The 27004-nt window shown below is 38.1% G+C and overlaps 3 protein-coding genes across 3 annotated transcripts in view; all 3 read right to left on the minus strand.

Moving 5' to 3' along the window:
- Window positions 1-401: 401 nt before the first annotated feature.
- LOC132130934 (protein transport protein Sec16A-like) lies at window positions 402-19794 on the minus strand. The gene is made up of 31 exons (XM_059542816.1): window positions 19645-19794; window positions 14381-17288; window positions 14133-14266; window positions 13771-13865; window positions 13565-13682; window positions 13293-13482; window positions 13047-13215; window positions 12089-12231; window positions 11693-11754; window positions 11442-11580; window positions 11088-11327; window positions 10626-10723; window positions 10454-10535; window positions 10248-10365; window positions 10055-10166; window positions 9842-9947; window positions 8924-9064; window positions 8724-8837; window positions 7596-7770; window positions 7116-7507; window positions 6734-6781; window positions 6062-6220; window positions 5895-5975; window positions 5750-5806; window positions 5538-5658; window positions 4567-4721; window positions 4415-4495; window positions 3890-3943; window positions 2957-3016; window positions 2497-2574; window positions 402-1445 (listed from the first exon to the last, which is right to left on the minus strand). Exons 2-31 carry the CDS (start codon window positions 17237-17239, stop codon window positions 1380-1382), a joined length of 6447 nt encoding a protein of 2148 aa, XP_059398799.1. The 5' UTR covers window positions 17240-17288; window positions 19645-19794; the 3' UTR covers window positions 402-1379.
- Window positions 15042-27004, minus strand: part of LOC132130933 (calcium channel flower homolog) — a 364794-nt gene continuing 352831 nt past the window's right edge. The window contains exon 7 of the mRNA XM_059542815.1: window positions 15042-15051. The gene's annotated coding sequence lies outside the window, so the exon portion shown is untranslated. The remainder of the gene's footprint in view (window positions 15052-27004) is intronic.
- On the minus strand, window positions 21038-25386 carry LOC132130932 (phosducin-like protein). The gene is made up of 5 exons (XM_059542813.1): window positions 25327-25386; window positions 24365-24548; window positions 24067-24248; window positions 23322-23606; window positions 21038-21458 (listed from the first exon to the last, which is right to left on the minus strand). Exons 2-5 carry the CDS (start codon window positions 24537-24539, stop codon window positions 21174-21176), a joined length of 927 nt encoding a protein of 308 aa, XP_059398796.1. The 5' UTR covers window positions 24540-24548; window positions 25327-25386; the 3' UTR covers window positions 21038-21173.

The raw sequence follows: 27004 nt of genomic DNA on the forward strand, positions 1-27004 counted from the left end.
TCAAATAAATACTTTTGTCAACTTATTTTTCAAAAAATTAAAAAAATCAAGGAAAAAAAACTATGAAGCAGCATGTTTTAAGCATGCAACACTGAAGACGAGTAATGATACTGAAAATACAGCTTCGCGCCAAGAATAAATTACATTTGAAAATATATTAATATATAAAAAATGTATTATAAATTGTAATATTATTTCACAATATTACTGTTTTTCTGATCAAATCACCTGAGTGAGCATCTTGCCGACCCCAAATTTTTTTTTAACACGGTTAGTTTACATCCATCTGTAACTATTTTAAATAACATTTCGCTAATTCTTTTATAAAATTAGGCATGCAAATAACCTCATATTAAAATGAAGACATTTCATACCTGTACATTAATAAAAACACTAAAGTATTAAAGAGCTCAAAAATATCTTTATTATCATTTTATCAAGAATTGTACAGTCAACTTCTAAACACATTGGAAAGGTCCGAGCTTCCTTCAAACAGAGCAGACCTTTGGAATTACAAAACCCCGCTGTTACCATGGGAACAAGAACCCCGGAACGAGCAAAGGAATAATGGCGTGCGATTAAGAGACATGAAGACGACCGATCAGAGAGCGAGATGAAGCCAGAAAAATAATAAATGATATTTTATGAGCATAACACAACACATAATGATCACAGGATTTTGGTAAATCATAGAACTGTATGATTCTTCGCTACTGGCAAAAGTAAGGATTCGATCAGAAGATGGAAAAAGAGATGGGTTTGTTTAGCACGTCATGACTATGCATACACAAACTCATTCTGATGTACAGATCCTGTCTGGCAACAGCGTTTCGACTTTTTCATTTCGACAGGAAGCTTAATAAATATCTAAAACATTCTGGTACACTGCACTGTTCCAATGACAACAGGCCAGACCGCCTTCTAACTCATGCATTGGCTGCCTTCAATCAGCAAGACACGCCCACATCTCCTCCCCACACACACAAACACACGTGCTCACATGCACTCGCATTCACCCTGTTGAAATGAGCAGACTACTAGAGGAAATCAAACTACACAGGGGTAAAAATGGACATATTGCACTTATATTCACACTGCTCGGGTTGAGGAAGTGCCACCCGGTCCATACAAACACAAAACAAGAGGATAGAGTAAGACCGTGATGGGTACGATAAGTCTAGAAGGAGAAATGAAGAAACCGAGTCGGATCCATTCACTCCGAATTCAGCACAGATGGGAAATCCATGATTAAGACAGCGACAGCGTTATTCGGGAGGCTGAGGGCCACATGCCAACGCTTCCAGAAGTCCAGGCAGGAACCAAACTTCAGTCCGATCTGGTCTAGAGCCACAGTTTGATCTAGAACTACAGCGATTCCGTTATTTCACTGTGGGGTATCCTCTCTGTCCCAGACGACCAGGTCGAGTGTGGCTTGTGGGAACAGACTGAAAAAGACAGAGAAAGACATTCAGATGTCAGTTTCTAAAGTTTGTTTTATGCACTGGTCAGCTCTGCATCCACAACTAGTGAAAAGAAAACATATCAAATACTCTTTTAAGTGTTTCTTTTATTAGATTTGATATTTTTGACTCTAGATATCAATTACAGTACATATCTTTAAAGTCCTAGATGAGTTTTGAGAAAGCACATTTAGTACCAGACTTTTATTCCTATAAATCAATATGCTTAAGAATTTAATAAAAGTTACATTTCATGAAAAGAAGAAAAAAAAACTGGTTATATCCAATGTCCAGATGTATTTTCTGAAAATGCATGCAATTTAGTACCTCATTTGCACATGTAACCATAACTTGTAATACAAAACAATTGTCTTAATGTCCTGTGGGAAGTACTGATTCATTTTTTTACCTCATTAACCTGCCATAAATATTGCCATTTATTATTTACTATGTTTCTTTGTATTGGTCCAAATTAACAAATATCATTCTTCTTCATGTTCATTTAGTATAAAATATGCCTTGATTATTTTCAACTAGATTTTTACCATTATATTAGAAAATGTAAAATATTCTTACATTAAACAATTTAATGTATTTGACAATGATCTTTTAGTCTTACTTATATCTTATTATAGTATTCTTTATTTTGAACTAGCTATTTTTATATTTTCAGTTTTCATTTAAAATTATTTTTTTAATTATTTAATTTAAATGTAATAATCCATTTTTATAAATTTAATAAATCTAAGTGCTGTGTAATTTCTTTTTAATTAATACTGTTTAAATTTTAGTTTAGGCTTTATTTTGTACTAGTTCTAATCAGATTTAATACATTTTTCTTTCACTTTTAATTTTAGTCATTTTAGTACTTCAACTTAAATTAATTTCAGTTAGCTACAAAAATAACATTTCAAATTTTCATGTTTTAATTGAACATTTGTATTTTATTACAGCTTTATTTCAATTAACAAAAGCGATTTTGTAATAATTTTAGTTAACAATAACAACACTGATTTGGCAACGATGTCGGTCTCACCTGTGCAAACTGGGAGGGGTTATAAAATGTCACGCCTCCTGCAGGTGGAGCTCCTTGCGTTGGCGGCTGCGCGGGAACCTATGAAAACACATTTACGGTTACCACAGAAACAGCAGAGCAACATCACCATGCATCTCCATGGACACAGACTAAATTACTAAATGTAAATATAGACGACCATGCCCCCTGAAAGTCATGATTAGCATGCAGCATGTGATTGGTTATTGTATGCGTGCACCAAAAGGGCCAGAGCCTCGATCTTCAGCACACCTCTGAAATCCAAGAGCACTTCTTATTGGCCATCAGGGCTGCTGGTGACATATAAAGGTTTCATGCTGGAGGTGTGGCTACAAGTGTGTGATGTTAGAAGAACACTTTAGAAAGCACCGTTGTTTTATTATTGCAGTGTCTGGAAAATGTGTATGTGTGTGTGTTTCAGATAAGAACCAGCTGAAAGTACCTGATTTAAATGCTGACTCACTTCTCGAGATAGAGAACTCATTGAGCTAGAACGTGACAGCTAGAACAGCAGGAATAAACCAAACAAACAAATAAAAACACCACAAACCCAAATTAATTCCATGCAGCGTCATCTTAAATCACACATCTCTTGTCAATCATTACAGTACGATTACATCACGATCAATGCACTCTTGCTTTTAAACACGCTCGCACACACTCATGCTCTTTGTGTGATCATAATCAAAGCCAATAATCATAGAATAGAGTGAGAAATGCAAGGTAACGTATGTGTGTGTATGTGTGTTTTTCAGAGGCATTAATGGCGCGTTTCCACCGAGTGGTACGGTACGGTACGGGTCGGTACGGGTCGGGTCTGTTAACCATGATTTGGCTAGCGTTTCCACCGCCAACAGTACCCTTACTTGATAGGCGTGGTGTATTCCAGAAAGTAGTGATAACGTCACTTGATAGGCGTGGTGTATGACGGAAAGTAGCTTGACGTCATGCGCGGCGACATTGTTGCGACGTTGTTGTAATTTAAAAATGGCGCCTCGTGTGTTGTGTCTTTCCCCTTGCGGCACGCGCAAATGACGATTCTCTGTCAACCAATCAACGTTCTGCAGTGAGTCTAGCTCCACCCTTTAGTACCGTTCCACTGTGCTAGGTACCCCAACGGAAGGGTACCCAAAAAGTGGTACGGTACGGTTCGGCTTTTTGGTACCATTCTCAACTTTTGGCAGTGGAAACGCAAATAAAAGGGTACCGACTCGTACCGTACCGTACCACTCGGTGGAAACGCGCCATTAGTGTACATATGAGCACACGTGCTGTTTTAATTGTGTTAATTCGCATTAATGGGTGAAGGAGCAGGGTGTGACAGGATGAAGTAGCTTTAGAGGAGAACTGGAAAGGTATTAAAGGAGCATCTGACCTCTCCAGACGGGATTCCCTCCGGGCCAGGAGGCAAAGCATTCGGATTAAACATCTAGATGGAAAACACACTCATATTAGTGGAGGTGTGTTAAAAGCATGTCTGCACAGGATTAGGATAAAAAAATAAATAATTTACTAACTAATGAAATAGCTAATTCATTAATTAACCAAATGCCAGAAAAAAACAAACAAACAAAAAAATGGCTCTGATCAGTAAATAAAAAAAGAAAAAAAAAGAAAAACCTTCTTCTGGTAAATAAAATAAATAAAATAAAATAAGATTTATAAATGTTAAATTAATATAAATAAACAAACAAATAAATAAAATATACAAAAGTGCAAATGAGCAAATCAAATTAAAAGAGATGCCATAAAATGCCAACTGTAGAACAGCTCAGGGAATGTCATGTGTCCTCTAACAACGTTTACCATCAGACATTTAGCTGTTAGACTCAAACTGCCAGTTATGATAGGAACAAAAGTCAAATTGAGGCCACTGTGTGTTTATGTGGATATTGTGTACCTGTGGCACCGTGGCACTAGTCTGCACTGTGTTTTCTCCACTGGCATCTGGAACGCTTCCCTCCATCGGCTGCTGCTGCTGCTCAGCTGGGGCCGGAAACAGCAGTGTTAGACGTCACACAGACATACAGTGACGTACATTAACACACTGACGTACACATACACACCTGCAGCTGGTGTGAAGAGGTTGGCTGGCATAGCCATGGGAGCGAGAGGAGCAAACAGGTCAGCAGGAGGCGGTACTGCAGCTGCCGGTTTAGATCCTCCACGACTGGGATTCAACACGTCCACATAACGGCTCTTAGTTCCTGAAACACACAAGCAAACTCACTTACAAAACAGTAGTTATGACAGATTAAAAGACAAAGAGACATTAATAGTGTATTTTATTTAAACCGCTTTAGCACAACATAGTAATTGATTGTGATTTTCTTGAATTAGTCATTTTGAACTGTCCATTTTAAAGAACTGATTCATCCGTTTGTTTGGCTCATCAAAGTCCCTGTGAGCTGATTAACATTTTTAAATATTTCGTTAAAATATAAATAGGTAAATATTGCCATTTACTACTTTGTTTTTTACTACTGGTACCTACAGTACGAACAAATGTCATTCTTCTCCATGTTCATTCAATGTACAAAATGCCTTCATTATTTTAACTACTGGATTTTTAGTTCTTACATTTCTTACAATAACATTTTAATGTATTTTTTTATTTTTTTTATTTTAGTATTTATATACTATTTTAGTACTTATTAACATTTTGAACTAGCTTTCATTTTTATAATTTCAATTATTATTTTCATCGTAGTTAGTTTTAATAAATTGAAGTGCCTTTGTCATTTCTTTTTAATTTTTTTTTTAAATATTTTTATTTATATTTATTTTATTTTTATTCATTTTAATACTTCAAGTTAGCTCTTTTTTTGTTTACATATAATTTATATTTTATTAACTTTATTTCAATTAATGAAAATAACTTTTGGCAGCCACGACTGGTCAAGTTTCCTTCAGAGAAATTAAACCCTTGCATTCCAGAAGAAACACATGTATATAATTTTACTAGAAGATTATTAAATGGACAGACTTCTCATTAGTAATTAGGAAGAGAAAAGAAGACACACCCGCTCTCCTGGAGAACATATTCACAGGTGGCCCCCCTGGAGGACCACCCGCTCCTGGTGGCCTCATCCCTCCCATTGGAGCTTTGGGAAAGCCGGTGGGTGGAGGAGGAGGGGGTTTGCTCTGAAACACATACAAATACCATCATTCGCAATGATACATGCATAATAGACTACATCTGTACTTTTGACAACACTAAAATCTTGTGCTGTACCTCTTCCTCTGGTTCATCCAGATTCACCCATTTCTGCTTCTTTTCATCCCAGACAATCTGAAAAATCAAAGTTTTCTCTTAATCGATGCTAAAAGACAAGACGATCATGAGAGAGAGCAGGATGTTGTTGGAGGTAGGTGCCTACAGATTTGTTCCTATCGTCGGGCAGATGAGCTTCGTTCTTCCGCTTTGGATACAGCCAGGTCAGCCAGCCACCACTCGCTCCCTGACGAAAAATGAAATTGCAATTGTGAAAGATTTTCTAGTGCATATCCAGTGGGTCTCAGTATATGAATATATGCAAGCATGTACTTTTTGGGGAGAGTCTTTCTTGGTCTTCTTGGGTTCATCCTGTGGCGGAGCCTCTGGGATAGGAGGGGGAGGTGGAGAGCCCTGATTGGCTAGAGAACTGCTGCGCTCCCGTCCAGAATGATTGGACGATTCTGATGTTGTGCGAGACCGACGACCTGTCTGCAAATCAGAACAATGTATGTTTAAACACCAATGTGTGGAGTTTTTTAAAATGGTTTTGAAAGTCACTTATGCTCATAGATGCTGCATTTATTTGATCAAATATAGGAAAACAGTAATATTGTTAAATATTATTAAAACTTAAGGGAACTGTTGTATTTGAATATATTGTGGAATGTGATTTATTCCTGTGATCAAAGCTGTATTTTCAGCATTCCTCCAGTCTTCAGTGTCACATGATCCTCCAGAAATCATTCTAATATGCCGATATGCTGCTCAAGAAATATTTCCTATTATTATTAATGTTGAAAACAGCTGTGCAGATTCATATTTTTGAAGAAAGTTCAAAAGCACAGGATTTATTAGAAATTATTAGAAGTGTTTTGCAACATCATAAAAGTCTTCACTGTAATTTTTGATTAATTTGATGCACCCTTGTTGAACTTATGTAAAAAAAATAAAAGCACTCATTGAATGGTACTGTATGTATGTATGTATATGCATAGACTGTACCATTTGCACAGATGACTGTGACGTGGTTCTTGATCTTCTGCCTGGGCCCTTAAAAAGTAACAGTTTTTAACAGATTTCATAGAATATAAGTGTTATATTTCAGAAAAACTAAATATTAAACAATCAATTTTTTGTAAGAGTAATATAGTGTATTGCATTTAAAAAGCAATATTACCTGACGCTGTTGATAAAAGTAAATATGGAGTAACAGGCAACAAAAATCCAAGAAAATATGAATCTAAAAAACTTGTGTTATATTCCATTAAAAGTAACGATTCTACATTTTATGCAACAATGTAACATGACCTTAAATAGTAACAACAGCCAGAGTTAGTTGCTGCAATAAGTAGGAATTTTGGGTTTCTAGCTCATTGTAACTCACCATGCGTGCCATTTCATCATAGAAGTCCTTCCCTTGTGGAGGGGGGGCAGTGAACGAGGGAGACGACTGGGGGAACTGCTGAGGAGAGGGAGGGACAGAGCCATGTTCGGGCCGAGGCATTGGTGGGGGCATCTGAGGAGGAATTCCTGGCCTCATCTGTGGAGGTCTTTCTGTAGGGCTGTACGTTGGAATTTGTGGGGACATTTGTTGGGGCATTTGTGTGGGTATTTGGGGTGGCATGAGCATGTATTGGTCATGCATTTCAGGTTGGAAAGGTGCTGAAAAATTTGGCTGTGGTGGCCCCGGGGCTACTGGGTAGAATGGAACGCTTTCACCCGAAGGCGGGGCCTGCTGCAGAGGGACCGTCCCATCCTGAATAACAGTGGAAGGAGCTAAAGGAGACAGTAAAATAGACAGTAAAATATTACAGAATCAAAACAGATTCTTCTTCTTAAGTTCACATTCTATAATGAGTCGAACCTGGTGGCATGAGCTGAACACCAGCTGAGGGCATAAGAGAGGTCATGAGAGGATTATGGGGATCAGGGTTCAGAGTCGAGGGGTCAGGTGGGCTGCAGTGGTCTTCTGAACTGGGCGTACTGCAGTGATAAAGCTGTGGGGTGCTGTGATCCGCACGTAAGGTGATCGCACCATCCTGAATGGGACAATAACATGCACTTGATCGGAACACAGTCTAATGTGAACATACAAAAATATAAGTGCATTACCTTACTGAACAAGTAACTCTGGTATGGCTGCATGAGTTGGCGAAAAATTTAATTCTGTTGATAAATTTATAAAAATTGCTATTGCAATTAAAAAAAATATATTTTTTATTTTTTAAAAAGCTTCAGAGCTACACAATTTGGCCAAAAAATACTGCAACTATTCATCAATATAACTATAAAATAATAATAACAATAATAATAATAATAATATTTATTAAGATTTTGATGATGATGATGACCGTTGTTGTTATTATTATTATTAATAAATAAAATATTAAATATAATAAGAAATGTTACAAACCTGATTTTTCCAGATAAAATAATGCAACTAATTAAAAAGTTTTTTGAGCTATTTACACAACTGCACATTTTGGCCAAAATGTTGCAATTATACATCAATATAATTATATAAATTATATAAATATCATTATCTAAACTAATAAAAGTAATGATGAGGATGATAAAAAAAAGAAATATTCATATTGTAATGAGACATTTTTTCCTTAAAATAAGAAAGAGTATTTTAAAAACAATAATATTTTTTATTTTACAGTTTAACTAAAATTACAATACTAATGTCTTAATTTCTTCTTTTTTAAATGTTAAACCATCAAGCTTTTATTTTGTTGGAAAACCACAAGTTGCTCTTAAGGTTTCTCATTTTTGGTAAGCATTTATAAACGCTTCTTATTACAAAGCCATTATGATTTGATAAAAGACATATCACAAGTTCATTTTTATTTCAACTAATCAGCCTTTTCTGGCTTTATGCTTTTAAATTAAAAAATCATTAATTTACTGGAATTATGCAGGAACCGAGTAATGCATGTAAATAGCATCACTGGCATGCTGACTTGTGGATAAAAGAAAACACACACACCTTGATCTGCCCATCGAGTTGTCTAAGATGCAGTAACCAGTCAGGCTCTATAAACAACTCCTGCTCTGGTCTCTCCTTCAGCTGAGGGTCAAAAAACCTCAACCTCAGAGACATCTGTAATCACAAATGAGAAGAAAGATTAGACAGAAATGTAAACTCACAGACAGACAGAATCGTCTGTTGCCTGTTGGTTTGAGTACCTGTATGAGCTGACTGATGAACACAGGTGAGAAGTACTCAGGTAGGCTCAACAGGGTGCGAGAGATGACCTCACAGTAATGGAAGGCCTGAGCGCAGAGTCCCGTCTCCGCCAGTCGACACGCGTAGATGAACTTGAACACCTGCATAGGTCAAAAGGTAAAGGGTCATGGCCTTCCTAGAATTGAGGATTGTAAATATTAGGGCTGCAAGGCATTGAACTATCTTTAATCGTTCAAGAATTAATCATTCTAGAACGACTGGGATGATTCTCTTGGGAAGTGCATCTACGTAGGAAAAATACAGTAAAAATACTTTTAAAAAGCTGAAAAAATGACTGTCGATTCTGAATAAACCAACTTTTAATTATTAATCAACATGGGAAAAATCTGGCAAATTTGGGATGTCCACACTTGGGTTTTCTCTTTACAAGAACCAACTCAAACCTCCTTCAGTGTGATAAAGAAAATGGTTTATTTGTCTGCAAATAAATATATGCACTGATGGTTTCAGAGTGAAGCATGGCACTATGTTAATTTACACGCATACAGCTTGTCATATGCTGTTTCAGCTTCTAAAATTGGTTCGATTTATAGTAAGTGAACCAAGACACTGAAACAGCGGATCAGGAGCTGTACGCTTGTAAATAAACACAGTGCCACACTTCATTCTGAAACCTGCAATGTGTATATTAATTTAATTATTGCAGCTTTCACAATATGTCTATTGCATTTAGCCATATTGCAATATTGATTTTTATTTTGATACACTGTACAGCCCAAGTAAAGATAGGCCCATAAAATGTTGTCTATAAAACTGAATTTATTTATTTATTTATCTGTTAGACATGCCACCAACTAATTGGTTGTGAAAACATCCTTAGTAGAGTAATGCAATGTGTGTGTGTGTGTTTGTCTCACCTGGAAGTTCGGCAGAGAGAGAGGCTGTGAGCTAAGAGACTGAGCGTATTCATATGATTCTGTACGCTGAATCGCCTCTGACGAGCAGAACTTCAAAAATGGCAAGCTGGGAGAGAAAGAGTGAATGGGTGTTAATGCAAACAACTGCAATGTAACACAATGTATAGTTGTGTGAATACATATGTCTAATCAACTGTTTGTGTTATTACACACCTGTGATTGGAGCCAATAAGGACCATCTTGGTGCTTTTCTTGGTGTAAACGCCAAAACCCACGTGAGCCATCAGGTAACAGAAATGGGCTGCATCCACTAGACCTTTAGATGCTGTGAAACATAGAACAGTCTTGACTACAGATCCAAAGCTACTATAACATGGGTTTATGCTTTTCATCTATGTTTATATACCTAAAGTGTCCCCCATGGTGGAAATGGTCCGGGTGTCAAGATCTAGAGTGTGTGTGAGGTTGGACAGCACCATGGCCAGATGAGGGCGCCAATCGCCCCATTTCTCATCTCCGCAACACTGTCAGAAAAACAGAAGATGTATGTGAAGACAAGCATTGCGTAAATTACTAAATTAACACATCAAGTGCACAAAAACTCTCCCATACAGTAGCAGCAGCTGGCATTCGTCCTGACATGAGCTGGTACACCGTCTGAAGAGGGTCGTTAATAGGCAGGCTGTTGGCAAAACTGAAAACAACAAATATAAACACAATTTAAGCCCTGTTTGTTGCTTTGAAACCCTACAGCCATAGGTCACTGTAAGTAGATGTGGTCTACCTGGTCATGACACGAGCGTGTGTTCTGTTGTCCATCTTACTGGCCAGTAACAGCGCGTGACCCCACAGGCCTTTCTTCATAGCAGACTCCAGAGCATCCTAACAAACATACACAAACTTCTCAATTGTCTTTCCACTGTTTAGATATAAAGCTTTGTCAGCGGGGACAAAGATGTAATCTACATCCACATAAAATAATATGCAGGCATGTGATCAGCTAAGGACAAAAAAAAACAAAAAAACATTCGCTTTCCCCATGCAATACGACTAGACAATATTATTATTAAAAATATTTAGATTTGTTCAAATTAACATAACCTGCCACAAAATAAAACTGAACATGATATTCAACCAGTCACAATATGGTCCAGGACTTCATGTTATCCACTGTAACCAATTGGATCATGAAAAGTGGTCTCTATATGGCTGAAGGGGGAAAGGAAATTCATGCATTTTGTCTCGCCTTCTTGCGGCCGAAAAGTAGTAGTTCTCTGAAACGCTCCGTCTCCTTGCCGACATTCTCTGGCACACCCATGGAAGTGTCTGACAGAAGGGATATTGGCCCCGCCTCTTTCTCCTCAGCATGCTCTATTGCTTCATTGTTGAAGTCGATGAGATTAGCCTCATTGGGTGATTTTCCCGGCAACCAGACAGAGCGATGCTCCTTTAGTAACAGGTCAGCGATGTCTGTGCCCACTACCGTCTAAAACAAAGACGAAAAACTACTCGGTATACTAAAAAAAAGGAATTGGTATCAAACAAGCAATCAAACACAATACACACTCTTAGTTAAGGCTAGGGCTGCACAAACACTCACCCCGTTCTGGCGACACAGCAGAACAATGAACTCCCAGATGAGGTAGGCGGAGTCTTTGTCGATGAGGTCATCGTTTCGCAAACACTCTTGGGCTTTGTTCTGAGCAAACTTAATGACATCCACCTTATGAGTCTCCTCTCTGTGGACATACACGAGATGATGGCTGAATTGTTTGTCTGTGTACGTGGATCTAACAGTGTAAGAGTATTCACACGTACACCTTTATTTAGTAATTAAAGCAAGACTATTACTTGACGAGTGGGCCAGGGAATGAACGCATTTCTGACTGCTCTGGAGAATCCTGCAGAATCATCTGGAATAACATCACAGCCATATTAGATGCAAATAATGTAGTCGTCTAATTATCATGGACCTTTTCATAACCAAATCACAAAAGCAAAATCAAGGGAGCTGAGGATCAAGGGGAAGGTTAAAAGTTTAACAAACATCTAATTGCAAGGTAACTCAACTAGTTGCAAAGTATTACTTTTTTAAAGGGTAAAACGTTTTTACAATGTAGGTAAGTATCTAGGAACATCTGATAAACAAGCTGATTATAGAATTTATTAACTGAAAAAAAATTATATCTGTGATAACTTGCAATAGATTTATATATCAGGATATTTACATGCTGATTCAAATGTTACCTCCATACTGTGGATTTCTACAAGTGTAGGCTGGCCCGCAGAGGGCAGGTTGGGTTGGACAAGGATCAGCTGACCAGCCGGACCAAACCGAGCACAGCGATGAGGAACAGAATACTTCTCTGGGGTCAACGGCCTTGGAGGAGCTGAGAAAGAAGATAAAAATTGAGAAAGACACAGAGGAAGATAATTCATGATCATTTTACTTCCCCACAAAATCAGGAAGCTTTTATTAAAGGGATAAAAATGCACACTTTTATCTTACCTAACTACCAAGGCAACATTACTAATTTTTATTTAGTTTTACTTTAAGTATTACAATATCTCAACTAAATAATAATAAAAAAAATCTAACTACCTTTCTAATCTTTTTGTATTCTATTTTTTCATTTATTATGCAATTTTGTGTCTCTCTCTCTCTCTCTCTCTATATATATATATATAAAACCTCTAACATTAGCTTGCTCTGTTCTTTTTCTATTCCGTTTTCTTTTTATTTATTATATTATTTAAAAGCCCTTGCTACGTGTAGTGTGTTAACCTAACTGAGACTTGTTATAGCACTTATATATCATTGCATTTTTAGTTGTTTTTGATTGCTTACACTGTCCTCATCTGTAAGTCGCTTTGGATAAAAGCGTCTGCTAAAAGAATAAATGTAAATGTAAATAAACTAAAATTATATATATATATATATATATATACATGTATTTGAACTATATAGACATATAAAATTAATAAAAATTGTCAAACAAAATTAATAAAATCTTATCTAAAAAAAAAATATATAATTATATCAAAAAGCCTAATAGTAGAACAATGATACCAAAATACTGTAGATAAATGAATAGTATTACATAGAATGTTTATAATGAAAACCCAGAAGGCTATGGCTCTAAAGAAAATCCCAATGTTAAATGCAACATTATGGTTGACATTGGGCTTTACGTGTAATACTTACGCTGCTCTGGGGCAGTCCAGGTGTTGTCTGTAGAGTAAGGTATCTGACTGTAATCTGTAGTATCTGAAGGGTTAGGATACTGGCTGTAGGTGTAATCCGATGGAAGAGTTGTCCCAGTGGTATCGTAGACTGCACTGACTAAATCTGGTTGACTTCTATACACTTGACTCTGTATAAGGAAGAAATTTGTTATAGACACAATAAGATCTAAAACACACACACACACACACACACACACACACACACCTGTTGTGACCGTGAGCTGAAGCCACTGTGTTGACTGTGTGATGAATGCACACTGTGTGCTGATTGTTCACTGTGAACCGAACGACGGTCAAAATCGTCAGCATACGGATCGCGGCGTCGGTAGTCGTCATCAAAGCTTGAGTCATAACCAGGGTAATATTGCCATTGATCATCATAGCCCTCTCTTCCCCTAGCAACCATTACCATGAAAACTCAGTAAGAGAGGTGTCAGCATGTACAAAAACATTATTTGCACAAGTGTATTTGTGTACCTGTTTTGATATTGTTGGTTGTAGTAGGCATCTCCATAGTACCAGCCATATACTTGATCATAGTAGGCTCTGTAGCGTGGATCATAAGCAGCATTTGGATCATACCACCTGCTCCTATCTGAAAACACACACTCATAAGCAAAAAGCAGAAACCATATTTAGCCATTGGGTGCATAGAGAATAAGTGTCTGTAGTGCTGTCTTTACCTCCATAGGCATCATTCTGTCTTTTATAGTAGTTTGCATAGTATTCATCATAGGCACTACGGCTGGTTCTAGAAACGTCTTCTTGATACCCCTGTCTAATATCAAAAATTTAAAAAACAAGGGAAACATGTTAATGATATTACAGACAAAAAGTACAAAATGCTCAGTCTAAGGATGCTTTTAAACTAGGGCTTCTGATGCTAAAGAGTCACGATCAGAAGTGCTTTATAGGAACCATTTTGTTCATGTAAAATTAGGGTGTAAAATAAAACGTTCTAGGGATAAACAACTAGAAACTCAATCAACAGAAACCAAGTATGAAAACAGACTCAAAGTGTCAGAAAGAGAGTGAATGACCTGACCTGGAGTTGGGTCTGTCTGAGTATTGGCTGGTTCTAGAACTCGGCCTCTCTGGTTGACGTTCAGCCTCACGGTAGACAGGATTTTGAACATCATACCAGCCGTATCGAGGATCTCCTCTACGGTAGGGATCGTCCTATAAAATTAAAAACATACAGAAAAATATGAATATTTTACTAAGTCATGTTTTAAGTCTGTCTTTTAGAAGCTTTGATATGTGGAAACATACTAGATCATTACATCACTGCACCTGATAGTAGCTTTGAGACCTGGGATCCACAGGGTACTGGGGTGGATACGGCAGTATTCCATTCTGGTACTCAGGGTAGGGTCCCGGGTAGTACCCTGCATAACCCGGACCAGGTGGCATTGCAGGAGGAGCACCATAACCTGACTGACCACTTAGAGATGAAGGAGGTCTTAGGGGTTCTTGAAGTGGCTGGGGGGCAGCGTTCCCAGACTGGGGTGGGTAAGAGGAAGGTAGGGCAGATCCGGGAGGAACACCAGGTTGTGTTGGAGGGGCCTGTGGAGGAGGCTGGTGTTGAGCTGGAGGTGGATGGGCAGGGTGGGAAGTGTGAGCTGGATCTTTGTCAAGTTGGTTGCTGGAGGGTCGTGGGGTGTTAGAGATCTGCTGAAGGGGCAGAGTCTCACTGTCAGACTGCCCACCCTGCTGTGCATCTTTGGTGACCTGCAGGTAAAAGCCAGGTGTGTTATTCACCAAGCCTGCAGGATGGGCAGACTGAGAGACAGCTGGGACCATCACCTGATTCGTGGACTGTGGTTGATGCATGGAAAAATCAAGCAGCTCATAATTTGAAGGTTCACTGTGACTTGTGGCAGGGGCAAAAGTCAGAGCTTGAGAAACAGAAGGCAGAAGAGACTGGCTATCACTTCTAAGAGATGGAGCCCTTGAAAGAACGGGTCGGGGTGCTTGAACAGAGGGCTGAACATCTTTTGCCTGAGTGGAAGAAGCGCTAAAGTTTATTGGTGTTTGAGAGAAAAGAGGCTGTGGCTGATTTGTTGGAGGAGAATTCTGAGGCATTTGATTGGCCACAGAAGACTTAGGGTGCGGGTGCACAGGTGTTGCTGTCTCTTGAGGACTTGTCTGATTGGAGGGTTGTAAGAGGTTTTGAGAAGAAACCAAACTGGAAGGTGGCGCAATCAAAACAGGCTGGTTCAGGGTCTCTACTGGAGGCGAGGTCACCAGCAAGGAGGCATACCCCAAACTTGTCTGAGATGTGGAATCTGGGGGAATTTCCAGGTTTTCAGAGGGAGGTTGTGGATCTGGGTTCGCTGGATGCAAATCAAGAGGGCCATCCTCTGGTGGCTGGATGACTTCGGATGGATGTGCTGGAACAAATGTTGCAGCCAGCGAGGGTGCTGCAGGGGCTAAAAGTATGTTAGCACCAAGACTGGCAGTGTCATTTTGAGCCCAGAGTGTAGTAGCGGGACTCTCTATGGGGCGTCGTGCTCCCTGAGCTCGAGATGAGGGTCGGCGTTCCGGTAAGTAAATGGTCTCCAAGTTATCTGGGGGTTGTTCTAGGTTGCCAGACTGTGTGTCACGTCCACCCTTTTCCATGACCACACGTGCACGATCAACCTCAGCAGGTCGAACTCCTACATTGTGTGAGCGGACAGGCTCAAAGGAAGAATTTGCACTTGCTTGGAACACACCAACTGGTTTAGGTGGGCTAGGAGTTGGGAAAGTAGGACTTGCCTCTGCAGCTGGGTTGGAGTCTATCTGTTCAAAGTATCCACCAGTGGAGAGAGGCAAAGCAGGGTGATCTGGTGGGCGGGGACTTTCCTGTTGGATAAATGTTCCCACTACACCTTGCTGTCGCCGAGGGATGTGGGTGCCACTCTGAGGACCGTGCCCACTGCTGTGACTGACGTTACTGTAGCTGGATGAAACACTTGCAGAGCGGGCCAGATGAGGTCCAGTTTCAGGTGTCTCCAAATTAGGCCCCCCCTCAAAGGCATGGCTTGGAGGAGGCTCACTAGGCAGCACTTCCTGGTTTGGAACGCATTCCTGATTCTCCACAGAATCACATGGCCCTGCCCCGGCTCGAATGTTACCAGTGTCATTCAGATATGGACCAGAGAACTCAGTCGTTGAATGGAAAGGGTGATGAATCCCATTTACACGTCCCTCCCCTGACAGTGTTTCTTCATTTTCAACATCATTGCCCCGAAAGAACATTGAAAGAGTTCCGGAATCACTGGGAACTTCAGAGTAGGAGACAGGACAGGCACGCTGAGACGGATCCAGTGGATTTTGATTGAACCATGGCTCTAAGGGTCCACCTGACTGACTGAAGTAATTTTGAGACGGGAAGTGGGAGTTCAGTTGCTCAGTCGGAGCAGGACCAGTAACATTTGGTTGAGCTGACTGACCTTGATTCTGAGATTGAGTCAATGGTGGGGCTGTGTGGGAAGAGGACACAGGGGGAAGGGCTTGAGCTTGAAAATGCTGAGATGGGAGATCACTAGTTGGCTGAAAGTAGTTCTGAACAGAAGGTGGGCGGCTTCTGTGGTCAGGCACCCAGTGAGAAGGTACGGGCGGCATTGGCTGGGATTGAAAAGGAGTCTGGGATTGAACTGGAGGTGTTGGGGCAGTGGAGGGTGGATGTGATGAACCAGAACTGAAGGAAGAAACAGGGTTAGGCAATTGTGCTATATAGGGCATAGGTTCTTGGGAATTAAAGTATCCTGGTTCTGCAGGTGGAGGATTGAAGTTTGGTGCGGGCCCTGGGAGAACAGGTTGAGGTGTAAAAATTCTTGGTGGTGGGCCAGGAGAGGCTGTCTGCACTGCTCCTGGTGGTGGCCCTTGTGCTGGAGTCGTCGGGTTAAACATGGGCAGGGGAGGACCTTGCATAGGAATTGGGTTGCTGTTTGTTGTTGGAACTTGGCTGCCCGCTGCCATGGGTGAAAAACTTTGTCTTCCAAAGGTAAAAGGATCAGTCACTGGATGTGTGGGCGGGGCAGCCGGTGTCATAGCCGCTGCAGCCCCATGCTTGTGAGGTCTGGTTCTTCTGAAGGCATTTGGCCCACCAGAGGGAGGCGGTGGTCCACTAGCTCCAGGAGGGGCTGTCCGAGGAGGGGGCTGCATTGTTTACACTCACAGGTCTCCAAAGTGTTTATACTTACTGGAGATCTACCTATAGTGAAAAAACACAGATTTAGGCCTATGTCATTTCTTGGTGCAAAGACTGTATGGTTTTACCACAAGCTTTGCCTGTTATCAACAAGCATCATGTGAACATACACCCAAAGTTCAATGAATACTGCTAATAGCTGCTCAGCTAAAATAACAATGACTATTTTGTTTTAAACATTATATGGTGAGAATGTCAACATGGGCCCTCTATAAAAGTACACACAAAAGTATCTGTAGCTGACACAAACAAAGTGCCTCACCCATTCGTGAACAAGACATGCATTGGTTTTATACAGTATGTCAGTTTATTGAAAAAAAAAAAGTGAACTGACAGATTTCGTTAGTAGCAGCATACATTTTGACTTGACTTTGTTAAAACCAAGTTTCTTCTCTTATACACAAACATTATCACACCATCTGAGATTCATAAGCCTTATTATGAGCAAGTTCTAAGACAGCAGTACTCCACTATGTTGGCATGTGGACAGTCACCATGATCAGAAACCTGATATCAGGCACACTGCGTGCCGGGTGTTAGAAATGTGCATTACGTTACATTGAACTTTGGAACTAGTCAGACATTTTTTAAAGAAGGGGGCTTTAAGTACATAGTTTAATCAACAACAACAGGACAGACGCAGTTTATCTTAATGAAAATACAGTGCTTATCATTAAACAACAATGTTCAAAGTCACACCAGGTGTGACTAAAACAACACCACTGTGACAAATACAGCATTGATCAAACATTTGGACAAGTTAAACAGAATATAATGTTTCCCATTGTTTTTTAAACATTCTGATTAAAAAGTTTATGCTTAAATTCTTTTCTAGACAAACATTCATACACTACCGTACTATAAAAGTCTGGAGTCAGTGAGGTTTTTTTTATTTTTTAAGATTTAATACTATTAATTAATTAATTCAGCAAGGATACATTAAATTGATACATACATTAAATTGTATGGACCACCAGAGGGAGATTGATCAAAAGTGACAGAAAAGACATTTAAAATGTTTTAAAATATTTCTATCTTAAATAAATGCTGGTCTTTTGAACCTTCTATTCATCAAATACATAAAATAATTATTTAAAATTGGAATATTTCACATTAATAGTGAAAACTAAATCTAAAATGCCCCAAACTTTTGAATTGTAGTCTAATTGTAATTTTTAGAAAGCTCTTTGCAGAACTGCAATCCAGCAAAGGGTGGTAACTTTGAAGAAGCTCAAATATATGTTTTTTTTTTAAACATTATATTAGTCTTTTAGTATTCACATTTAATGGTGTCGTTTCAGTCTTGATCTAAAATGTGAGAAATAGAAACAATCAAGAATGAGAAGGAAGGTGTCCGAACAGAAACTGTACTGTAAATTCACAGTAATCTCGTCTCTGCTTACACTCTAGCCATTATAGATCACAAAACACCCAGATATAACACTGCATTTGAACCAATTGTAAACAATAATGCAGACAGACAGAAAGAACATAATAGCATTTATTACCCCAAGGGGCTCATAATTCAGTTGAGGTGCCATCAAACAGTCTATGCAGTGGGCTACGCTGTCATGTACATAATTTTGTATTGTCTGCAGAAATTTTGAGCTGAGATGACAGATAACACTCTTATCCATGGCTAAAAGCATAATATTACATTAAATATTTTAATACAAATATGCAATGTTCCTATTGCAATATAAATAATGTATTTGGTCCATTAATCTGTGAATGGTGTAACGTCCACAGTGCACAGAGATTTCGTGTTGACAGTAGTGTATCTCATTTTTTTTTGTTTATACTTTTGTAATATTGCAATATACTGCATTATATCAGGCACTTAGGCGGACACGTATAGCCCTCCTCATTGGATTTAACCCACTGATGTCACATCCTGGTCTTTAATTTCTGTCTCTTTAACTACAACTGCAAATGTTCTTAAAAGAGCACCAGTATCAATGTACTGAAAACACACAACAATGATGTCATGCTGTTAATATGGATCATGTTGCTTAGTGCACAAAACTGTCAAATCAAAACATAAACAATAACGTAAATAAACTTACAGCAGTGTAAACCAAACAGGCAAAAGTCAAAAAAGCTGTAGCCAAATTACAACATGACTAATCAATGAAGCCTGGAAATTTAACTACACACCCTGAACAGCTAAATCTTTAAATATCACGAGAAGAAACACAAAGAAATCAACATCGGAAATGTAAATAGAGGATGCGGGGAATTACAGTTGACAGCTGACTGGGCCACTAGCCGTTAGCATGCTACGTTAACTATTGCAGTTAATCCCTCGAACCACAGAACTGTCAGAACTGAACATATTGCTCTATACGGGATCTCTTACCCGTTATCTTCCAGTCGAGATGCACAGATACAAACAAAACTCGAAACGAGCGCGGCTGGAGTTGAGTTTCTCAGAAAAGTGCAGGACACCGCGGCTAACACTTGTCCGCCATCTTGGCCGAGCGCGTCCTGCTTGGCGACGTGTACATGTGACGTCACGAATCGTTCCCGTTTGGCTCCGCCCAATACACGGCAAAAAATAAACATAAAACATTACATAAACGCCACAATCTGCTGAATGAGAGCTGTAATTTTCGTTAAAATACAATATAAATGAAATTACTGTATTTTACGTTTGCTGCATTGCTATCGTAAAAACAAGTGCTGCACAGACTGTCCTACAGCTAAAATGCGCCCCCTCTTGATCTCGGAGCGTAATTAATTAATTCAATGTTTTGCACATAAACAAGAGTGAGCGAACGAACTATGGTTTAATCTCTCAGATTTAGAACTAATTCTGCATATTTATCTAAAATAAGTTCCATAGTGCAAAATAAAGCCATACAGCTTCACAAAATCTTCTCAATATTTTCAGATTACATTATCAAAGTGTTTGTTGAATGAATTGAGCTGCCATGACAATTTAACTTCCTCCTCGGGATTAATAAAGTACATCTAATCTAATCTAATCTAAATAAAGACATAACATCTTTAATAAAATGGTTATATAATATATTGAGCAAATGAATTAAACATTCTTATTTATATATTTGTATGAATTGTTTTGTAATTATTCATAGAACTTTAATGAATTTAAATTATATCTTCTCATATTTATAATTTTTATATTCTTCAATATATTTGTAAAGTCAGAAATGCTGTAAAATCCACATGAAATGTAAAACAAATTAAACTGCAATATGTATTAAATATATACTTTTTTGCACTGAAAAAAAAGAAAACACACCAGATGTAGCACATGTGCTTAATATTATATACTGGCAGAAAGCATTATCTAGAGAAAGTATATTAGAAAGTATATTAGTATATTATATTAGAGTTTATATATCTTTATATAAATGCCCCTCTAAAATACAGAGAATACACATATGAAAATAACCACAAGCCAAGGGTTAAATCTGAATCATTTGTTTTTATTTTTGCATTTGTCTTGATGGATAGGTTTACAAAATGTATCAAACTAACAGAGGGGTAAAGCAAACAAAGATGTCCAAAAACACACAAATAAACAAACATATAAATCTAAAACTATAATAAATAGTGAAACATCGATGCAGGGTTCTCTGAATGGTTTTGCATTTTTGTTTGCATAAAGAAACACTCCAGATTCTGGAAGTGTCGGAAATGACACATACATAAATGCATCTAATGATATCTACTGTATTGGTCCAGTAATCGGTGAATGGTGTAACAGAGATTCCACAGAGATTCCGTTTTGACAGTAGTGTAGCTCACATTTTTCCGTTGTTTATGCTTTTGGTCACTGCATTGGGTCTCAATCACTATGTGATCATATACAAGAGTGTATATTCTTCTGGATCTATGTGTTTGTATACAGACATTACGCATTTAGTCTATATCCAGGTCGCTGTCTGACTCATTAGGGTGAGTGACAGCGGCATTGCGAATAGACGAGTGTGTGTTTGGCTGAATGTATTTCTCTGGAAGAAGCCCGTATTCCTGCAGCAGAGCTTCAACGTCTGTGGCGTAGAAATCATCTCCGAGCTGATCGGAGACACGCACCAGATTCCCCACCAGTTCACCGCCGCGGTACAGCAGCAGAGCCGGCAAAGCCGAACTGCGGAAAAGAGCGCTGGTGCCGACCGCAGAGCCCTGGACACGACAGAACTTCACCTGCAGGTCAAGGAGAGGAACAAAGTAAGAAATAACAACTTAATACAAATGAAAAAGAACAGTTAACCCCAAAATTTGAATTTGCTGCAAATTTACTCAGGCCATAAAATGCGTTTCTACATGGGAAGAGAAATGTAGCATTCCATCACTTGTTCACCAATGGATGCTCTGCAGTGAATGGGTGCCGTCAGAATGAGAGTCCAAACAGCTGATTAAAATATCACAATAATCCACAAGTAATCCACACCACACCAGTCCATCAGTTAAGTCTTATGAAGTGAAAAGCTGTGTGTCTGAAAGAAACAAACCAGTCAAGACATTTTTAACTTCAAACCATTACTTCCAACAAAAGTAAAAAGAGTCCTCTATCCATAATATTACTTTCTCCATTTAAAAAGTAGCACAGGTGCACAGATCAAGCACCGTGTACAGGTGAAACCAGTCCTAAACCGTTCTAAACATATGTGGGTCGAAATATGTGAGAGGACAACAGTGCAGGAAGAGATTTTATGGATAAGGGAAGCAACAATTTAAACAATTTAAACTGAAAATTTCTTAATGATGGATTTGTTCCTTACAAACGTGCAGCTTTACACTTCACAAGACATTAACTGATGGACTGGAGTGTGTGGATTATTGTGATGTTTTTATCAGATGTTTGGACTCTCATTCGGACGGCACCCATTCACTGCAGAGGATCCACTGGTGAGTAAGTGATGTAAATTTCTTCAAATTCAAGTTCTGGTCCTCATCTCATCTACATTTTGGATGGCCTGAGGGTGAGTACATTTTTAGCACGTTTTCATTTTATGCTGAATTATGGCTGGGCGATATGGCCTAAATAAATAAATATTTTTTTCTTTTTTACAAAAAAAATCCCCCCAACACACACACTTAAAATCCATATACGGATGACAAAGAAATTTTTCGAAAACAAGTTTTAACTTTATTTTGTTTTGATTTTATCTTCTGGGATTTGATCTGGATTTCTCCTTTGGGGTTAAAGTGCAATCAGAAACAACAAGCCATAAAAGACAAGATGGCAGGCGCTGCCATTGTAAACAGTGAAAACATTACATAACATAAAATCTAACATAACATTCTTATCATACTGGATACAATTTGTAAATGTTTGGAAGACTGTAAGAGGTCTTCACTATTTTTATTTATGGGAGTATTTATTTATCAAATAATATATCAAAAGTTACATCTAGTCAAAAATAACATGTCTTTTTATCAATCTGTCATCCCTGATATGCAATGCAATACAAAAGGGGCTTTCATGCTTTATCATTTACCACTCAAATTTGTAACTAAGACCAGATGATTACAAAAATATATATATTATATATATTGCCATATTGTAATGCCGCTGGCTTAGGTTTTTTTTATTTATTCTTTTTATATAAATTTGTAAATGGAGCAGACATGGTCTAACTGTGTCCAGTGTAGACAACATCACTGGGTTCTATTGTCTTTTGTCGGATCGCGCTACTCGTGTCTGATGTAGACATGGTGTTCGTTTTTTAATGAGTTATGTAATAGCTCTGCTTACTATAAAATATCTGTATTGACTGCATTTTCATATCATAGTATTATTTACTGCCCTGCGAGCCACAAAATTAAGTAACAAGTAACACTGCTGTAGGTTGCTTTTTTTGGCGGATGTGTTCATACTGCCACAGTCTTATTCATTTCGTAGTGTGAAACATCTCTCTCACTCGACAGCATGTCTCTATACAAACGTGTGTGGGAGGGTAACTACACATTCAAATTAATCTATAAAATTGATTTATCGCCCAGCCCTATGCAGAACTGTTCTTTTAAAGCCCTAAAATGAAAAAGATTCTTCATCAGCGTTACCATTGGGTACTGCAGTGCGAGGCAGAGCAGACTTCCATCCATGGCCTGGCAGGCGGGCACCTCTGGCTCATAGATGTGGACCAGCACCAGAGTGTTCTTGCCCTCCTCGTCAATGGCATGCAGGAACTCCTCCCCTGAAGAGATGTCAATCACCTTTTCGAAGCACCGCCCTCCACAAAGCTGTCGCCGCATCTCCTCCATGCGCTGCAGACGATACTGCTGGAGGAAGGCTTCATCATCATCATCGTCATCATCCTCCTCTTCTTCATCCACACGGAGGTTCATCTGAAGCAAAACAAAAGAAAAAGGGGAATCATTTTTTTGCTGATATTCGGAAATGGGAAGGGCACAGTAAGATAGAATAAAAAAGTGGAAAATTATATTTCTATTTTTAAGAATGAGTTTTTATTTTATGTGAGATTATCTATTTGATATGAATAGTTAGGGTTATTATCAACAAGAACCTTTAAAAACATTTTCGTTGAAATAAATACTTGAAATAAAATAAATAAATTGCAGAAAAAAAAAATCTTATTTGAGGTAGTTGAAGGCAACATTTCTATTTTTTTATTTATTTTTTAAGTACTTAACTAAAAAATAAAAAAAATAAAAAAATCTGAAAAACTAAATTACGAAAACAAAAACTCATTTAAAATACCATTAATAACTATAATAGACGATAACCACTGTTTCGTGATATTCTGTGTCATTCAGTATGTTGACACGTTTATAGAGTGTTTCTCACTTTGCCTGCGATCTTATCCTGCAGCTCTTTCTGTTTCTGTCTGTCGGCTTCTTCCTCTTGGTGTGACTTGCAGGTCATGCTGAGTTTCTTGATGAGTCGCTCCATCTCTTTCTGCTGCTCCACGCGCTGCTCGTTCTCCAGCTGCTTGTATTTACGCCAGTCATTGATCACTCCCTTCGGCCCTGTGGGAGAAACACACACAGTCAGTCTCACAGATGTGTGGATGCAGCATCTTTTAATCAGAGGCTGTGAGAGACAGAAGTACAAATGTGTGTTCAAATTTCACGCTTAACCGTACCAGTGTTGACCGAACTGCCATCTGCACTGTAGTTGAGTTCCACATCCAGCACCTCCTGGTCGCGGATGGTTTTAGATGCGTTCTCTTCTTCCTCATGGTCGCTCTCTTCACCCTCACTGCTGCTGTAGTAATACTGCAGCTTTTCCCCAAGAAGCTTATCATCAAGAGTCGTCATGATGACACACTGAGATAGATGTGAAAGACAGAAAACATTCAACCATCACGCTGAGAACAAGAAGCATCCAAATCTGCAGTTAAGCAGACAAGCACAGACTTGAACTTAAAGGTCATTAAAAAGGAAACACTTCACAAGTTTAATTTCTTTTCATGTTTTTTTAAATTCTGTATTATACATAATTTTGAGGTTTTATTTTTGCATAAATCATTTATAAAGTGTAATTACAAAGGACTTTATTTTGTGAAATTAAAAATCAAAATATTCAAACAACATGTTAATGCATTAGGTAACATGAATAATAAACATTTTTGTCTACAGCACTTCTTAGTTTAATTATAAATACACTAAGGTACACTGTTGTAAAAATATTTATAAATGTATATTAGGTAATAGATTAATTCTAACCAAAGCCATAATTACAACAGTTGTGAGATAAAAGATTATTTTACATTTTATATCAAAAAAAAAAAGATTCAGAGATAATTTTATGGTGGAACTGGCTTGTCCACAATTTTGATGGTTATTTTGTTTCAGTGTACGGTTTGTTAATATTGTGCAAAGTATACAAAGTAAACTTCATCATTCAGCTGAACAGTGTACATTTATTTTAGACACTTCATGTCTTATTTGATTCATGTGATAAACGCATGTCCCTGCGGAGCTGGGCTATGACTAATTTCACGGGCAAAGCTGACAAAATTACCATATTCATATCGTCAATTTATTTATTTATTTTCTTCTTACAAACAAAGCTTCATATTATAGGAAGCAAGCATTATACGACCTATACTGCGGTCATCATGTTGAGATTAGGTTCCTTCAATCTAAAAAAACAAGAATTGGAAAAGAATCGAAAATAACAGTGAGGAATTGATTCCCATCAATTCCAGGATCAGGAATTGGAATCGATTCCAAAAATTGTGGAACCGAACAGCCCTAAATAAAACAATCAATATGCTGTCACACCAATATAATATCTAAGCATGTTAGGTTAAAAAAAAAAGCTGATTTTTCTTTTATAAATACATTAGTGAGTGTAATAGCATTACAGTTTTTAAATCAATGAGTGTTTACAAAGACTGGGTTACCCTCTCTAATTGTTTAGATTATTTTACTCAAAACACTACACAACTCGTGCACTAACACTATGCTTTTGCAGTCCATTATTAAGTGCTGTTATTCAGGAAATGCAAATCTAGTTCAAAGATACCTCAAGGGAAAATTAAACTGGGGCTGGTAAGAAATCCAATTAGCTCTCATCCCCTCTGGACATGAAATCTAGACTAATGACTAAAGTCTTACAAAACATATTTTTAACACATGACACCATCAGTGTAAACACATACAATCATACATTTCGTAAGAAATGCTTATTTAGTATTAGCTAATCCGTCAAACACAACCTGCTAAATACACCAGATAATGTTTGAGAAACAAACTAAAGTTACCGAACTAAAACTGAAAAAGCAATACTGTTCACTTAAAAGGCGTCTGATTTTCAAATAAAGATTATGTAACTATAAAATTAAATTGTAAATATGAATTCCCTATGAGTATTTGCTAGAATGATAAGTTAACATGCTAAAATGTAAGCTAGTAGATAGCGTAACGTTAACGCACCAGAACACGACACTACTAATAAAATAGGGTACATATACACAATCAACAAAATGTGTGATCATTAAAACATTTATAATCTGGTAACAAGACTGAATCTTACCAATATATATATCTCTTTTATCGCAGTTAATCGCCGAAACAGCCTCTTCAGATCCTAGGCTAAGCTTGCATGGTTTGTAAGCCAAGCACACTTACTGACCAATGACAGTGCTGAAAAGATGATTGACATGAGTATCCGCCAATAGGGGTAAGAAGCGATTTACAGAAGGCGTTTCAAATATGTTTTGGAGTTTGTTTGTTTTTTACATTAAAGGGTTGCCAGGTCTTAAATCTAGCCAATAACACTTTTTTTTCTTTTCTTACAAATGTAGAAAATACATTAAAACATTAATATCGGCATGCCACAAACTATATAAACCATCAACAGGGGATTCTCCAAAAAATGTCAATTATTGGACAGGGTTGCACAGAAACATTAAGAGCTTTTGACAATGTGTCAAAAAATAAAAAATAAAACCAGAAATAATTCAGTTTAGGACATGGTGTAAAATGTATGATTTGCTGGGGACAGTAATCAGGGTATCTTCCGTCCATTCCAAATCCGTTTTCAATTAAAAAACAGAAAACGAAAGACTCAAGAGGATTCAAGTGAGAGAACATGAATTCAATAGCGAGAAATTGAAAAATGGCTCGTTTATTCGTTATTCCATCTAGGTTAACGAATAGAAAATGAGTTTTTGGCTCGATTTCTCATTTTGGCGTTTGGCGTTTAAAAAACGGTTTATGGCTTCAATATTTCATTCGCACTTGTGGGCTGAGCTGAAACGCTCCTTTCATCTGAT

This window comes from Carassius carassius, chromosome 47, assembly GCF_963082965.1.
Source record: "Carassius carassius chromosome 47, fCarCar2.1, whole genome shotgun sequence".
Lineage (NCBI taxonomy): Eukaryota > Metazoa > Chordata > Actinopteri > Cypriniformes > Cyprinidae > Carassius > Carassius carassius.

Excerpts from the sequence above, each read along its gene's own strand:
- LOC132130934 (XM_059542816.1), bottom strand. The coding sequence starts at position 17,239 with ATGCAGCCCCCTCCTCGGACAGCCCCTCCTGGAGCTAGTGGACCACCG. Across the intron at positions 10,366-10,453 it reads GAATGCCAGCTGCTGCTACT|TGTTGCGGAGATGAGAAATG; the intron begins GTATGGGAGAGT and ends TTTTTCTGACAG. Across the intron at positions 10,167-10,247 it reads CACCATGGGGGACACTTTAG|CATCTAAAGGTCTAGTGGAT; the intron begins GTATATAAACAT and ends TATGTTTCACAG.
- LOC132130932 (XM_059542813.1), bottom strand. The coding sequence starts at position 24,539 with ATGACGACTCTTGATGATAAGCTTCTTGGGGAAAAGCTGCAGTATTAC. Across the intron at positions 23,607-24,066 it reads AGGATAAGATCGCAGGCAAA|ATGAACCTCCGTGTGGATGA; the intron begins GTGAGAAACACT and ends GTTTTGCTTCAG. Across the intron at positions 21,459-23,321 it reads TCGCACTGCAGTACCCAATG|GTGAAGTTCTGTCGTGTCCA; the intron begins GTAACGCTGATG and ends CTTGACCTGCAG.